The sequence below is a fragment of the Ambystoma mexicanum genome, chromosome 2p (genome assembly GCF_040938575.1).
Source record: "Ambystoma mexicanum isolate Mex_15411 chromosome 2p, UKY_AmexF1_1, whole genome shotgun sequence".
Taxonomy (NCBI): Eukaryota; Metazoa; Chordata; class Amphibia; order Caudata; family Ambystomatidae; genus Ambystoma; species Ambystoma mexicanum.
In genome coordinates this window covers 1,068,911,176-1,068,928,273 of record NC_090923.1, presented here as the reverse complement: position 1 = coordinate 1,068,928,273, position 17,098 = coordinate 1,068,911,176, and the positions used below count along the sequence as shown (strand labels likewise).

Here is a 17,098-nt window from a genome sequence, read left to right as displayed (position 1 = left end):
AACCATGTGGTGTGGTAAGACTTTCCGAGACTCTGCTCTGTCCTCTGTTAATTAGTGAAATGCTGTACTAGGCTTGTGTATTGTCCCAATCCTCTTGCATAATGTTATTCTCGTGTTGAGGTACTGGGCTGTCAGCACTCCAGTCCCGACCACTGAACCACATATACCATCCGCAGCTCTAGTTTACCTTTTTGCATTACGAAACTACTTCAGTTTCGCCCGCCTTTCATCTCAGCATTTCGGAACGGCTAGCCATTGAGGTTGCTTTTAGTGTCGTATTGTTTTTTACCACCTTTTCATCACCTGTATTATTACTCTGAAAACTCTTGGAGAACTATTTAGCAAACTGCTTCTTTGGTTACAGAAGTTTAATTAATACCAGTACTGTCTGCATCTTTATTCAACATTTCAAACTGCCTAGTTTGTGGTCTTGATACTCGACTTATTCTATATTGTGTTACCAATGCAACTGTATGCTAGGAACAACGTAGGCTGCACTACATAAGCTCTTCTTTTTGTGTACACTCGCATACTATTGTGCCACCTGGCCTTTCCACCCTGTTCTTAGCAAACTGCCCGAAATGCCTCCAACGTCCTGCACCCTGCTTACCCCACCACAGACTCCACCCCAATGCAAATACACACCAACATCAGTGCCCTTGCACTCCCACCGCATGCCAAGGAGTCATCCAGAATTAGGTCAGGGCACACTTACCCTGGGAGCCTGAACCTAACTTTCACAGCATTCACCATTATCGGCATTACTATCATGCTACATAGTGACCCGCAACACCAGACCCTTACCGATAGTGTCAATAATACCAGCACACATATAACAATGTACTTCTACCTAGATGCCAACACCGCCGATAACACAGTATGCACAAAGGGAACATTCATCCACATAGGCAAGGGCCTAGCCTGATTACACTGCCCCAGACATCATCAGCTACCATGCCCTACTCCATTCCTGCCTAACACACCAGCTTTTCCAACCACATTGCATAACCACATCCAAACCACTCCCTTACTAGGCAGAGCTCGCCTTATATGTCTCTCTTCCAGAACTTTCAACACCACCACATCTAGCCCTACCCTAGCGTCCATAAGAACTGCTAGACTCTCGGTGCACACTAATCATTTGCCCCCCCAACACCAAAAACGAATGCACCCCCTCACGCACAAATACAATAGTAACGCATAAACTTTATGTATCACAGGATAAGCCTAACATCACCACCCAACACATTAACAAGCCCACCAACACCCCACAGAAAAACACCCAGCATCCTCCCAGCTTGCCCCCAGGCCTGCCTGACACAAATCCCCTGCACCCCTACAATCAAACAGCCACTACTAGGAGCCTTACTTAATGTAAGATCCCTTGGCGCCCATGCTAAAGACATACACAATCTCATTCTACAACTAAAATTAGACTTCCTAGTACTAACCGAAATATGGCTACACGTAGCCTCAGGTCCGCTGATCACACTAGGCATCCCTTCAGAGTACACCCTACATAGAACAGAACGCCAAGACGCCATAGGCGATGGGGTGGCCATCATCTTTAAAACCACACTTAATTTCAGGGAATGCAAAATGGAAACCCTACCAGGTTATGAACTCCTATCCCTGAAACTTGCCATCAACCCCAATGCAACCATCAATTTTCTTATAGTATACAGAGCTCCGAGCTCTACAAACAACCCTGACATAAACCTACCGCTCATCATTACACCTTATCTAAAACCCAAAACCAAATTCATCCTTCTAGGAGACATTAATCTAGGCTACAATGATCCCAGTGATCACAAAGCCACGGCGTTCCATAATGCAGTCCTTGAAATGCAATTTATGCAAATTGTAAATGCCACTACCCACTCAAAAGGGAGAATCCTTCACTGGATACTCACATTGAATACTGCAGTCGCTATTGAAGACATTGTTAAGATGCCATTGACTGACCATTGCCTAATCAAATTCAACATAAATATAGATAACAACCCTATAGTAATAAAATGCACCCCGGTTCCTATATTGGTCAGAAATATATGAAAACTTGCACCCGAAAACCTGACGCCTTTACTTAATAGATTACTCAACTCCAAATCGCTAGAAAATAACAATCCGCACAGCATCTCTCTACACTACCATCGCTGTCTGGAAATGGCTATTAACCATGAACTTAAGGAACTTATAAGGAAAAAAAGAGTCTTAGAATACCTATTCAGAAAAAAAACATGCCACAGAACTTCAAAAAGAACTCCAACAATTCTCCAAAATCTACGAACTCAGAGTAAAAACCCACAAAGCTAATTCCCTTAACCAACGTATCACCAATGCTGCCTCAAACACCAAATAATTATTTACTATTGTTGGAGAACTTGAATCCCCCATCCTACCCATCAGCTCAGTCAATACTAGTAAAGGCTGGTGCACCACGGTTTAGGATTGTCTGACCACTAACGTGAACACACTCCAAAATAAAATTGTCTTGCAAAGAAAACTCCCAGAGCACTCTACCAAACCTCCCCTCCCAGTAGTCAGACACCAGATCTAACGTGCCCGTCGACCATTTCTCACCAGTTACCAACGACCAGGTACTCAAAACGATAGCATGGCTTAAACCGTCTAACTGTAAAGGAGACAGCTTCCCTGCTAAAGTAGTTAAAGATTGCACCCCCACCCTAGCACCCATCATCACTAAGTTAGTGAAGGCTTCCTTCAGCTCTGACGAAATCCCAACCTCCATAAAAGTAGCCTGAGTTACACCCCTACTCAAAAAACCTACACTAGATCCCACCTCCCCCACCAACTGCAGACCAATCACAACAGTGCCCTTCCTCCTCAAAATCATAGCAAAATCGCATACACACAAGTGCAAACCCATTTAGAAAAAAAACTTATTAGGGGACAGACAATCTGAATTCAGGGACTCAAGAAAACTATGTATCTTACTACCAGTAGACCTCTTCGCAGCCTTTGATTTAGTGGCCAATGATAAACTATATCTAACTCTAGCTAACAACTTCCACCTCTCAAAGAAAGCCACTACCTGGATAAAATTCTTCCTCTCGGACTGCACCTCAAGAGTCATAGGAGACTAAGCAGCAGACCCCATCCCAGTACCATTAGGAGTCCCCCAAGGATCCTGCCTTTCCCCCCACGCTCTACAACGCTTACACTAAATTACTTTTTGCAGCACTGGACGCAATGGGAGTAATTTATACAAACTTCACTGGCAACACACAAATCCTCATTCCAATCACAGGTAACCTCGAACAGGATACTGTTTGCGTCAGCAAAATCTATTCTCTTAACCAAAACTGGATTGCAAAAAATAGTCTCTGCCTCAAATGGGAAAAAACAGATACCCATAGTGGGCGCCCCGACCCGCCTAAACAAGCTCCACCCAGAATATACCTCCATAGTCATAAATGGCACCCCAATCACCATATAACTTCAAGTCAAAACACTAGGGGTTTACCTGGACGCCAGTCTCACCATGGGAAAACATATTTGCGCTCTCGCCTCTTCCACGGCTTACACAGCAAAACCTATCGCACGAAGCAGGCCCCTACTCTCTCCAGAAAATTGCCTCAAGCTCGCCAGAGCCCTCATCCTTACAAAGATTGACTATTGTAATATACTCCTATTAGGCACCTCAAAGAAAAATTTAAACAAATTGCAATTACTACAGAATAAAGCCCTTAGAGCAGCACTGGGCATTAACGGAAGGGAACACATATCGCAACACAGAAGAGAAGAACACTGGTTGCCAGTACAAGCAAGAATACTCCACAAAACACTCAAAACCACTTACAAATGCATCTCAGACAATGCCGCCATCGATCTCTGCCAAAGCCTCATGCAAAACCACTGCGAGAACACTTAGATCCAGTGCCAACACACACCTTTCCATCCTCTGCTTCACTATTGCTAGATCAGGGAACTCTAGCTTCCCCATAGCAACCACGCAAATCTGGAACTCACTACCCACCAACATATGCAACGAGAACTCTTACCCAAAATGTAAGAAACTACTAAAAAACGTGTCTGTTCAATAAATACTAACATATGAAGGTCAACCCACCCACACCACTTACCCCACGGTGTCTTCTAACGCTTACTATTTCTATGTTTAACTAAATATGTAAATGCTGCATGAAACTGTCAAGACGCCAAGCATACTTGTAACCTACGCTGTGATACCTAAGGGTTTGGGCGTACATCCAAATCAAATCAATAAAGATTTGCAGTGAGTCTGTCGGCAGCTTTCTGGATTTTTGGTAGTCTTTTCATTTGGTATGCTGGTAGTTGTACATTGAAGGGGAGTACATGTGTATTAATGGGAACATACTGCTTCTGCATTGCAGTGTACATGTTGTCTGAAAATGATTGTTTGCAGCATCTACAGCTATCAAGAGGATATTTTTACCGTTCTATGTAAGGGTGGCCATCTAGAGCACTAATTTGGGGGGAAGGGTCTGGAATGGGGAGTAGCTTATCATTGGAGAGGGAAGGGAGTGTTTGAGTTCAGATCTCTAGTTTGTGTCACAGTTGTCAGACTCTTGCTCTGAGTAATAAGATGGAATCTGAATCTTGGTGCTGTTGGTGGTCTGAGAATAAGACTGAAATGGCAGGAGTTTCTGTGGTGAGTAACTTACCTTTTTTTAAAGCAAAGAAGAAATTATGTAGTATTGCAAGAGTGATAGTTTTTTTAGGCTGGAGCCCATCTTTGGTTGCTCGATGTGGAGGCTATCTTCCTTGTAAGAGCAGATGCTGTATTATTTTTTGTATTGCATTTTTTCTTTCCTGTTTACTCCATTGGCTAACAATCTAGTCCACCTACCTTTTCTTTTTCACTTTGTCTTTCAATACCACTGCCGTTTACACGCTGTTTTTGTTTTAACTCCAGGCCACAGCAGAAGCTAATAATCTTGCTGCAGCAGCAGCCGCCAAAGACATGTACTACAATGGCATGGAACAGGTAATTATGCGCCTTGCAGACGTTTTTTCACTTGAGTGTAGCAATTAAAAGGGTTGAACATAAAAACTGTGCATCCTTCCAAAGTTTTTTTTCTTGTTGCAATATTTGTTTCCCACACACATGATTGAGGCCGCAGGTGTTTTAATAGTATGTTTTTAAAATATTTGATTTTATTTGTATAGCGCTCAACAGCCCGTGGGCATCGCGGCGCTGTTACATAGGTAGGTAGGTTACTTTGTTACAAAGGTAAGACATAAACATCAGAGATGTACATAGTTCGATGGGTTACAGTGAACGTGAGTACAACGGAGTAAGGAAAAGCAGTGGTGCAACATAACATAAAGGATGTACATAGATTGTTCGGTTACAGAGTGCATGAGTACACATAGGAAAGGAAAGAAACGGGTGTGTGAGGTTAGTCAAACAGCTGGGTTTTGAGGGCTTTGTGAAATGCAAGGTGTGATGGTTTATTTCTGAGGGTGAGTGGCAATGAGTTCCATTGCCTGGCAGCAATGAAGGGGAAGATGGCACCGCCTACTTTGGTGCGTTTGACTATGGGGATGGTGACTTGGTGAGAGTATGGTGTTCTGGTGGGTCTGGAGGAGCAAGCTCTGACTACTTTCGAGGAGAGGTGGGGGTGGCAGCATGAGTGATGAACTGTTAACGTTGCAAGTTGTAGACTTCACTGGGTTATGGGAGCTGGGGCAATATTACAGCTGCATAAACACCAAATAGTACTACAAGGAATATGTTTGTATTTATTTGCATAGCAAGAAATAAGCGGTTGCTACATTAGCACATCATGCTCGGCAGTGTGTAAAGATACTCCTTTGATTAACACACTGCCGACCCTGTTGCCAAAGGCTGGACTGTGCCCAAAGAATGATTTGATGCAGTTCAGTTGGAAAAAAACAGTGGTGCTGACCGGAAGGTTTTGAATTGATCTAAACCACTGGCATTGCTCTGGGCAACCCTCTAGACCATTGCTTAGACTGCCATGCCTTTACAGAAGCTGAAATACCATTTTCAAATTAAACTTGCTTCCACCCCAAAAGAGGCAGTCCAGCCCGAACTGCTAGCTCACATCCCTTCTGCACAAGACCACAATCAACCACAGACATGTTTCGGCTTCATTAAACATCATTAGTGAGGTGTAGCTTGTGTGTCTCTAGGAGGTTTCATTTGAAGTCTTGTTTTGTTAAGCAAAATATTCTACCAGGACAGGCGTACTGCCTGTCACAAACCTCCTTTATACCGAACATCAACTCAGCACCAATGATTTTAGGAATACGTGCCTCATCCAGCCTTTTTGTCCTTGTTTGTATGCCAGCTTACTCTGTTTTTAGAGGAGCTATGACTTAGTGTGCAGTTATGTTATTTTCACATTCAAAGTCTAATTCTAAAATATCCTGCATCAGGATGCCATGAGATATTTTCATGTGACATTTGCCTTCCTTCCGTGCTCTGTTCTTTCAATCTTATGCAGACCTATAGTTGTATAGGGTGAACGTTGCTGTTGTTTTCACTCAAAAGTATTGTACAAAATGACGGTTTTTGAAAAATGTTCAGTCCAATTGATTTCTAATCATAATCTGCTATACCTAGACTTCTGCTCCAAAAGGTACTTGTCATAGCATGTTGTTTTTTGTGTGGACTGTTCAGTGCCCATGCAGAATAATGCAATTGAAATTCTTTCTGGTTTTCCTCATATGCATTTCAGCTTGAAGGTTGTGCTTTTTGTCAACTGGATACAGTGCAGCATAACAATGTTGTTTTTAGTACAATTGTGATAATGAAAAAACAAAAAATATAAGAAAGTATGATCAAATTGGCTATTGTATTTCCAGAATTGCACATCAATTTCAACCTTTTAACTTCCCATCGGAATTCCCACATCTATTATTATCAGAGGACGTTCTTCAACCCCTTTTAAAGGGGCACACAGTCAAGTCATGTCTTTAACAAGATTTAAGTGTACATATGGATAATCCTCACCGAGTCCTTGCTCATGACGGCTTATCGTCTTAGAGGAAGAATGACTATGCCAGCGAATTCCGGGGCATTATCATATCCTCCCCATCTGTCTCATCCTCGCATATGCTTTGATACCACACCTTAGATTCTGCTAATGCCCAATTTTTTAACTCCTTGCTTCATTTTTCTATCCACTGGACTTCTTTATCCTTCCACATATTGCAGTTCTGCATTTGGCCAATATGCATGCCTAAATAATGAATTAGGTTGGAGCCTAGCAGGACTTCTACTTATCAATCCTGTAATTCCCCATGATTGGCTTTCCATACATTTCGTATCACATGGCAAGAGCAAAACTCATGCAATATGTCTGCGCTGTCGTGGCCATGTTTTTTGCAGCATGGAGACTTTGTTGGAAACATCTTCGATATCCTATCCTGGTCTAAACAAAAAGCTTTCCTGATAAGTGACCGCTTCAGGCTGTATTAAAGTACTAGAATACACCCTAAATAAAACTGAGCGTAATGCACTTTTGCAGGTACAGCAAAGGTATTTCCATTTCTTGCACATTGCCTTTGGGAACATAAGCTTTGTGGTCCTGCGACAAAGTCTCGTACTTGATACTGCAGGTGGATGGTGCGTTTCCCAAACTGGACTGGGGATGCCACAAACTGTGGGAGGCTGGTCCCTGGGTGGCACACAGGGGGGAATCCCCTGGTCCAGCCCCCTCTGAGGAGACAGGGGCTCACCACACAAGACCCTCAGAGGGACTGATCCCTTTCAGGGATCATGGAAGAGCTTTAAGTAATCACAGTTGTGATAAATCCTGCAGAGTCATCACTGATCCCCAGCCAAAGATCTTCTCCCATGTGGCCAGGGGAAGGCTGCCTCTACCTAATCCTGACCCTGGGCGGGTGATATTATGAGGGTGGATCACATGGTAGGAGATGGCTGTCGGGGAGACATGGTGACTCCATCAGGAGAAACACAGTATTCTTCTCTTTCATGTGAAGAAGACCCTATAATTCCAGAGTTTCTGATGGCATGTCATTCTAAAAATCCGTCCAGTTGTAAAACCCTGAAGCCCCTTGTCAAACATCCTAGACCAAATACCATTCACTCTTCACTACATAACACCCATAAAACACATTTAACATCTCCTGTTAATGATGGTTGTTATTTAAACAAAGATCTAAAGCAATTTAACTCAGTTTTTAAAGGAGCATTAATGAATGCCAGATGATTTAGTTGCGCATCCTATAGAGATCTCCGATCTGATTTTGGCTGAAAACTACGACTTTCTAGCCATAACCGAAACCTGGCTGCACGAGGCAGCAGGCCCAGCCATCATGTTAGCTGTCTTGCACGGTTACACTATCATAAGGGCTGATAGATGCAAGGTGCAAGGAGGAGGCATTGCCCCCATTGCTAAAGCCAGCCTGTCCATAAGAGTAGACTCATCCCACCTCCTGTGAGGCCTTCACAGCTAAACTGCCCATCGCTAACTCACAGACTCTGATAATTCATCTCTTATACAGACCTCCAGGCCCTATTGGGTCTTTCGAGGAAGATTTATCCTCTTTGCTCTCAGACAACCTAAAAAGCACATCACAAATTCTTCTATTAGGAGACTTTAACTTGGGCTTTAATGACCCTCTTGATAAACACGCATCAAGCACGGCCCTGACCCCATCAGAACTAGGACTGGCACAGAAAGTTAACTTACCAACCCATGACAAAGGAAAAATTCTGGATTGGGTGGCTCACTATAATTGCAATGCCACCATTACCGTCATCGCCCCTCAAATCTGTACAGCCCATTACCTAGTGTCCTTTTAACCTCGCCACTACCAAACCATCACCTAAAAATGTGATCACTGTCCCTTCAACATTAACGAGGAATAAAAAGAATATCACCACGGATACTCTTATACCGCTGATTCTTCCAACCCTCAACGCCCTACCGGACAGCATGGACCCCAATATGCTAGTCGCGGAATACAATAAAATTATGACAGCATCTCTCGATTCCATTGCCCTCTGAAAATGAGACACAGTAAACCTAAAGCACACCCTAACTCCTGGTTTACACCACAGTTGAAAGCTTTACGTTTGGAGAAAAGAAGATGTGAAACAACCTGGAGACTACTCCCTTCTCTAGAAAATAGAACCAACCTGAACAAGTTATCAGCTCTCTACAAAAAAGAAATTAGTCTGGCGAAACGTGAATCTTACGAAAACTGAAATTCACAAGCTACATCCATCATGAAGGAAGTATTTGTAATTCTCAAAGAATTAGAAACTCCCATCCCAGTACAAGACACCTGTACTAAGGATAAAATATGGTGTACTAATATTCAGTCTGCTTTAGCCAACAAAATAACTACACTCCAAGACAAAATTGCAAAAGAAAAAGCTTCTCTTCCTACTTTGCCCCTTCCCATAGCTCCCTTAGTTTCTCGAACAACCCCCTAACCCGCTTCAATTTCTCTAAAGACTCCATTCTTGAGACGGAAACAGTAATATTGTCACTTAAACCCTCGAACTGCCAGTGCAATCAATGCCCTGCTCAACTCATCAAGGACGCAGCGAGAGATTTGGCACCCTTCATATCAACGCTTATCAATGCCTCCTTTACATCTGGCTCCATCCCAAGTAACCTTAAAGAGTCTTGGGTACTCCCTCTTTTGAAAAAACAGACGCTTAGACCCTTCCATCCCTACCACCTATCGACCTATCACTACAGTGTCTTTTCTCCTTAAAATAATAGATATGGTTGCTTACTTACAAATCCAAAAATTCCTTGAACTCAACATGGAACAGAAACTGCTTTAATCGACCTCAAGGCTCAAATAGACAAACTCAGGGACAAAGGGAAATCGGCCCTTCTCCTCCTAGATCTCTCAGCCGCATTAGACCTAGTGGATCGCAAGGTCCTTTGCAGTCCCTTAAAATCAGCTGCGCATTTCTCCAAGGAAGCCATTACATGGATTGAATAATTTCTTAGCAAAAGGACCATGAGTCTTCTCACCCTCAGCTGCTGCAGACCCCACCCCCATCACCTGTGGAGTACCCCAGGGGGGATCCTGTGTTTCGCCTACCCTGTACAATATTTTCACCAAGCCTCTTTTCGATGATCTGAACCATCTTGGTATCACCTTCACTAACTATGCAGATGATACCCAGATTCTCCTTCCACTTTCAAGAGATTACAACAAGGATTTGGCCTTGATGAACAGGGTCTACATCGTCATCCAGGCAAGGATGGCAACACATGGTTTATGCCTGAATGACGACAAAACTGAACTCATCATCCTGGGCACTACCCTCAACCTTAAGAAATTAGGCCCTGACTACACCTCCTTTATAATAGATGGTAACTCCATCAATGTCGCCAAAGAGGTAAAGACTTTAGGTTTTTACCTTGACTCCACCATATCATTCACCAAACAAGTCAGTTCTATGGCATCCACGACTGCATACACATGCACACTCATTAGAGCAGGTAAAGCATTTTTATCTAAAGGTAGCTGTACCCTCATACTTGCCAGAGCCCTCATACTGTCCAAACTGGACTATTGTAACTCTCTCTATATTGGCTGCAACAAGTACATCACGAAGATAATTCAAACCCTCCAGAATAATGCCCTCAGAGCCGCACTGGGCATCTCAAGGAGAGATCACATTTCCGAAATCATAAGACAAAATAACTGGCTCTCCATGAGTGACAAAATCCATCTTAAAACTGCTTCGCCCACATACTAATGTCTCAATAATGCAGCCCCCCTCTACCTTGGTGAAATATTTTGCAGAAAATCTTCGACCAGGCTCACTAGATCAGCTAATACTAACTGCCTCACTGTCCCAAGAGCTAAAATTTCCAAGGTGGGGGATGCAGATTCCCTGTAAAAGCTGCTCAGTTGTGGAATTCTCTGCCTCCTACTATACAAGCGGATCAGCCATATCTATAGTTCAGACAGAAACTTAGCAGTTGGTTTAAAGCCCATGACCAGTAATGTCTGACACCTGCCCTATAGCCTATCAGACCTCTGACTGCCTCTCACCAGCACGACGCGTAACTGTCTTCTTCTATGTTATGTTCTCACTGTCTAAACTGCATTTCCTTGTATTGATTTCTATTTGTATTTAGGACTATGTAACCAAGCTGTGAATCTTCTTGTAACCTCTGCGCCCTGAAACCTTCGGGTCCAGTTCACAATATCAATGAATAAACAAACAAACTTAAAGAAGTTTAAAACTCCTTTGGACTCCAACTCCCATAAAGCCTCAAGTACTGAGACGAGGAAGAGGAATAATGAGTCTATGTGGAATGAAAGTAACTTCAAGTTAAAGGGGCAAACTAGTTGTCATCCTTACAATCCGCTGTGTGGGACATTTAAACCTGAGGAACATCTGCAATTAGAGAGAGGAGAGGAGAACTGCAGAGCATGAAAAGCAGGAAGCGGTACCAACAGCAGAAGTAGACACCAATAGACGAGCCGCGCTGGACTAGCCAGGCACCTGCAGGCAACCACCTGAACCATGCCCTTACCAGAGGAACGGGAGTCCGGTAAAGGTGCAGCAGGTGCCTTGGAAGGACCGCTGGAAGGCAGACAGCAGCTGCAAGGCTGTAGGAGACATGTTCCTGTTGGGCTGCGTCCGTTCCATCGGCGAGTGATTGTGAAGTCGATGCAGGAACCGAATGAGAGTCTGCATCACAGGGAAAGCCTGCCCAGACATAAAACTTTGCCATAGCTACCCGCTACACCGCTGAGTCGGCATAGGGAAGTTGGGGGATGTGCCAGCAAACTGACAATTGAATAAATATTTTTAAATATTGATCAAATAGAGTTGAAGGGCAAAAGTTGTACTAATCTCCTTATATGAAAAGTCAATTTGGGGAAAATTGGAACAAGCAATGCCAAATGTCAAGAAATACTAATGAAGAACTTTACAGACTGAACTTGAACAAATCTCCAAAAATGGCATGTCAATATGGGGGAAATTGGTACAAGTAGTGACCTGAAGTCAATGAGATATAAAGAGTGAAGGATGCAACTGTGTTATACTTGGAAGGAAAGTGATCATTGTAGTAAGACCTGGTGAAAGAAACTCATCAGGCAGTTAACCTTTTTTGACGAAAGATACCTGGCAAGAGAGTAAACAATGAAATTCATAAAGCATATGTTAAGTTACGTTATTGGGCATTTGTATAGCGCCTTTTACCATTGGTATGACAACACCCTTTGGGACCGCAGTGCAGAGAGTAATGTAGTAAACGTGCTTGGGTGCACACATAGAAGCAGTTGTTGAATATAGACTTCTTTTTGCTTTTACAGTGTTGTGGGAAAAGATATTTCTACTATTTCAGTGGAATTATTGTTTGGAAAAATACACTTTTGCCATCCTTAGGTGTTATAGGAAAGAGATATTTCAACAACTCTTAAAGAATCAGGGTTTAAGAAGGGTACGTTCATTATTGTACCTGAACGAATCCACTGAATGGGAACCCCCCATGGAATCCAGAATTATTTGTTGAATTTTCATACTTGATTTACATACACTTTTTATTAAGTAAAAATCAGAAACCTTTATTTTGTACCTTTTTGATTGTTCAAGTGTGAGGGTCATGTTTTGGACACAGTGATTGTTTACAGAATTTCAACGACAAGGCACATACTGATCTTTAGCTTTAGTTTCCTAGGCAGGGAAACTCTCTTTCGGACAGGGGCAGACAGGCCTTTATCGAAGGCCTGTCTGCCCCTGTCCTAAATTTAATAAAATGTTTAATGTTGAAAATGTTACAACTTTGTGCCCGCCTCTCATTTCTGACCCCCCACACAGTGCTCTGGCAACACAGCTGCAGGGTGTCCTTTTTTTTAGAATTACACTTTATCGTTTCAAATATAACAATAGCACAACAAACTTTGAATGAGCCCTGTTCTGTCATTACCCCCTCCCCACCTTAACTCCCAGCTCATAAGCTTGGACCGATTACATGTTCTCAAAGCAAGAGCCAAAAACTGCGGATCAGGCAACATTCAGAAATCCCACAGGGTGGGTACCCCCTAATAACTACCCTCCTACTCACTCCCCCCTCCTCCCTCTAATTCATCACTCCCAATGCAGCCCACACAGACTACCTCCGATAGGCTCCCTTCCCCAGTGATAGCCTGCCTCATGAAAACAGTCTCGAGGCCCTCAGGCCTGTTGCTCTTACGTCCCACACTGAGGCTGTGCTTCACCCTTGGTTACCCCCACCTGAGTCCCTTTTGGGCTCCTACATCCCACACCACACTCAGGCTATGCTTCACTTGTGGTTACCCCGACCCGAGTGCCTTTTGGTCTAGAACTCCAGGGCCACATACCATCCAACCCTTTGGCTTCTCCACCCTCGGCCTCTCTTCAGTGCCCATACTTCTCGAAAAAGGGTACCCATATGCCTTTGATGTTAATTCGGGTCTTGTTAAGCAGATGCGTAAGGAATTGCATATCATATATGGCTCGGACTTTTGCCACCCAATCCCTTTCGGCTAGCATCCTCTGATTCTTCCACACCTGGGTGAGGCTGCATCTAGCAGCCACCAACATTACCCTTACCATGTGCCCGCCTCCCCCTTCACCTGCCCCCCGCATTACCCCAAAGAGAAGCAACCACTAAAAGAGTTTGATCCATGACAAAACTTCCCGACGCCATTCATTTCCCCTTATAGAGTCGTGCTATGAGGCCCCTGAAGCCTGTGCTCAGGAATCTTGAAATCCATCAGCCCCCTCCGCAGGTCCCCCCGCCCCAATCGTCTCTCTAATCGAACTCCCTTCAGCTGTAGATAACTGAATATGGACAGCGTACCCATCTGCAGGCATTATGCTAACCTCTCTATCATGATACAGACCCACTTCTCCCACATTTGGCCCGCTCTGCACAACCCGCCTCATTCGACAATTGGAACGCCAGTGGCTCTTCAATCGCGTCTCGCAGTGGAGGAGCTCAGTTGCAACTTAGGGGGGATGGCCATGTGGACAGCCACTTGTTCTCCCCACCCTCCCAGCAGTGAGACCATAGTACTTCCAGGATTGGATGACGCAGCATCCTCCTCGGGATACAAGGTTGGGGAATTCAAAGCCCCTCCCTGAGGAGGACAGGGGACAAGACCGCGTTATCAAACAGTACCCACCACTTCTCGCCAAAGCCGAGTCTAGGTGGTCCACTAGCACCCAAAGCTGTGACACTTTATAATAGGTAGGGAAATCTGGAAAACCCACCCCCTGCATTGGTACCGTAATGTACAGCAGGGTATCATCCGCAAAGAGGCTAATCCTATACATACTCTTACGTCCAGTCCCCTTTACTCCATACTGTATGGGCGTCCCTTCCAAGGAACGGGAGACATAACCTTTTTCACCAGAAAAAAACGTCTTCCCCTTTAAATTTAGAGGTGCGTGGGGGTGTGGCCCAGGGAGCATGCACTGCCCTGACTCTGCCCTCTGGCGCCACACCTCAGTCCCCTTTTCCGCGTCGACAGGAACGGGCCGAATTCACCAGCGCTCCTGGGTTTGGCTTCGACCATGTCATTCCTCGAGCGGATACTTCTTTGTCTTCTTTTTTGTCTTTTTGTCATTCAGGTACTCGGTCCTCAGGCGTCACGCTTTTCCCCGGCACATGTCGACTTCTACAGGGTTCAGCAGGTGTCCATCCTGCAACAGGCTCTTCCCAACTTCAGACCCCTACGCCCTCTGCCTACGTTGACTTGGCCCAGACCAAGCTTGGCAAGCTTGTTCAGCGTGTGGCTCGCTGTCCTCGAAAGCGCTGATGAACAGACTAGCCAAGTGGAGGGAGCTCTTCCAGAAGTCACCTCCAGAGGACCTCAAGAACTTTGTGAAACATCAAACCAAGCCCAAGGTAGGGCCGATATTCTCCATCGCACCCCGCAAGGGAGACTCCTTCCCAGAGACTCTCCCGTGCAGGAGGGACCGGTCAGGTCCTTCTACCAGCACGTGCATCTAGAGGCCTCCGGGCCGAAGGATCCTCGGATCCTCCTGGTGACAGTGTTGAGGGACCGGAAGGTTCTTTTACCGGGTCTTCACCCGAGGGGCTCCGCCCTTGTACCGGCACCATGGCCGAGGGGCTATGCCCCAATACCGGCAATACGTCCGAGGGGGTGCCTAAACACAGCTCTACCGACCCCCGGGTCGAGGGTGCCACACCTACCGGTCCGAGGCCCGAGGAGCAGGGTAGGCCTTGTGATCCACACGCAAGAGTCTTGGACGAGCCCCGGCCCAGAGGGCTGAGCAACACGTCGCAGGCAGGTGGCAGGCATCTCAACCAAATGGCTGCCGCACCAGATAGAGGCACCCGTCCGACGTCATTTCAGGAATTCAGCGAAGAACGAGTATCAAGGGGGGACTGGCCTTAACCAGGTACATGGCCTACAGCCTACCCCATTTTTGGCACAGGGCAGCTTTCCTTTGCATCCATATGGGCAGGGTACGCAGCAGCTCCAGCAGCTCCCGGCTACCCAGTCAACAGCCCCTGCCACCGCCTAGGTCAGTTAAGAGGTCTTCTTCGAGAGGTTCCTCGCCTCATGACGTCACCTCGGATGGGGGGGGTACCCTCAAAGACGCAGGCGCCTCCTCCGGCTCCCCAGCCGACTCCTCAGGCGGCTCCGCACCAGCCTCTGCCGCCTCCTCAGCATCCAGCCACAGTCCCTGTACCCCAGCCTCCAGCGCCAATTACTCCTCCTCCTCCTCCACAGGATCCCCCAGATCCACAGGATACGGATGAGGAGGAGGATCCAGACGTGCCATCCTCAGCCAGGGCCTTCAACTAACGTCTTGCTGGGCTGGCGAGTATCTGTGCCTACCCCAAACCGAGGTCGAGCAGCCGGCAGAATGGGTTCTGGCAGAAGTCCTCACACCACGCCCCTCTGCCAAATCGGGGATTCCTCTGCAGACTGATGTAGTCTCCCTGGCCAAGAAGGGCTGGCTCAAACCCCACTTAGCCCAGCCGGTCAATCGCCGCCAGCACGCCAATCACAGGTAGATGGAGGGGGGATACACTCTTGCTCTCGGGCCATCCTCAGCCACACTCCTCAGTGATCTCTGCGGCATCACTATACTCCAAACCTCAGTCGTCCGCAGCCTCCTCCTCTGCGGTGCTGCTAGGCACGGAGGAGAAGATCTTGGAGGCGTACGGTAAGAAACTATTCCAACGCGTCCTTACATCTTCGTCAGGCCAACGCAGATGCCATGATGGCTGCTGCCATGCAAAGATTATGGCGGGAAATTGCAGACTTCCTTCCGGAATCCCCACCCAGAGCCAATCACGCTTTATGGTGGGGCTTGCCGAGGCCAAGCTTGTGGCGCCTGATCTCCTGGAATCCACTGTGGCCCATATTGACCCCTCCTGCCGTGCCATCTGTATCGCCACGGACATGAGGAGGACAGCCTGGCTCCGGGCAACAAAGTTCAATCCGGATATCCAGGAACGCATTTTAGATCTACCGTTCGAGGGTGGGGGGGGACCTTTTCCACTCCTTCACGGATGAAGAGTTGGACAAAAAAAAATAAACAGCTCACAAACGGCCAAGTCTTTTTCCATCTTGACAAAGACCATGGCCAAATCGTACACCCAATCTCAGCAGCGCTTCAATAGGGGTTGTACGTACGGAGGGTTCCGAGGCTTCCAGGAGCGTAGATCCAGGCAGCGGGACCACTCGCCGTCTCAGAGCTGGCGCAAGCAGCAACAAAAAGGGGGCGGAGGGAATAAAGGCTTTTTCCAGTTGTCAGGGCTTCATTTCCAGAAGCAGTTCACCACTCTTCCCATGCCCTTATGAACAATCCACGTGATCTGGGCTTTTCGCTCAATCTCAAGAAGTCACAGCTGCAACCCACGCAGACTGACATTTTTGGGCCTCATCTTGGACACGTGCTCCCAGAAGGTATTTCCTTCGGAGGACAAAATCTCGTCTATCTTGAGGGCCACCACCCACTTCCTCAGCAGAGAGTTGACCTTGCCATTGTGGTACCAACATCTCCTGGATCTAATGGCAGCGGTCCCATTAGCCGTCCCGCACACAAGACTAAGGATGAGGAGGATTCAGCTGCACTTCACGGCCTCATGGAACCAGGAGCGAG

General features: G+C 46.1%; 1 protein-coding gene across 1 annotated transcript in view; it reads left to right on the top strand.

Annotated features, from left to right (window-relative positions):
* The window catches only part of ATL3 (atlastin GTPase 3), a 1,042,039-nt gene that overhangs the window by 918,685 nt on the left and 106,256 nt on the right, over window positions 1-17,098 (top strand). The window contains exon 11 of the mRNA XM_069645000.1: window positions 4,919-4,990. Coding sequence (XP_069501101.1) covers window positions 4,919-4,990 — 72 coding nt within the window. The remainder of the gene's footprint in view (window positions 1-4,918; window positions 4,991-17,098) is intronic.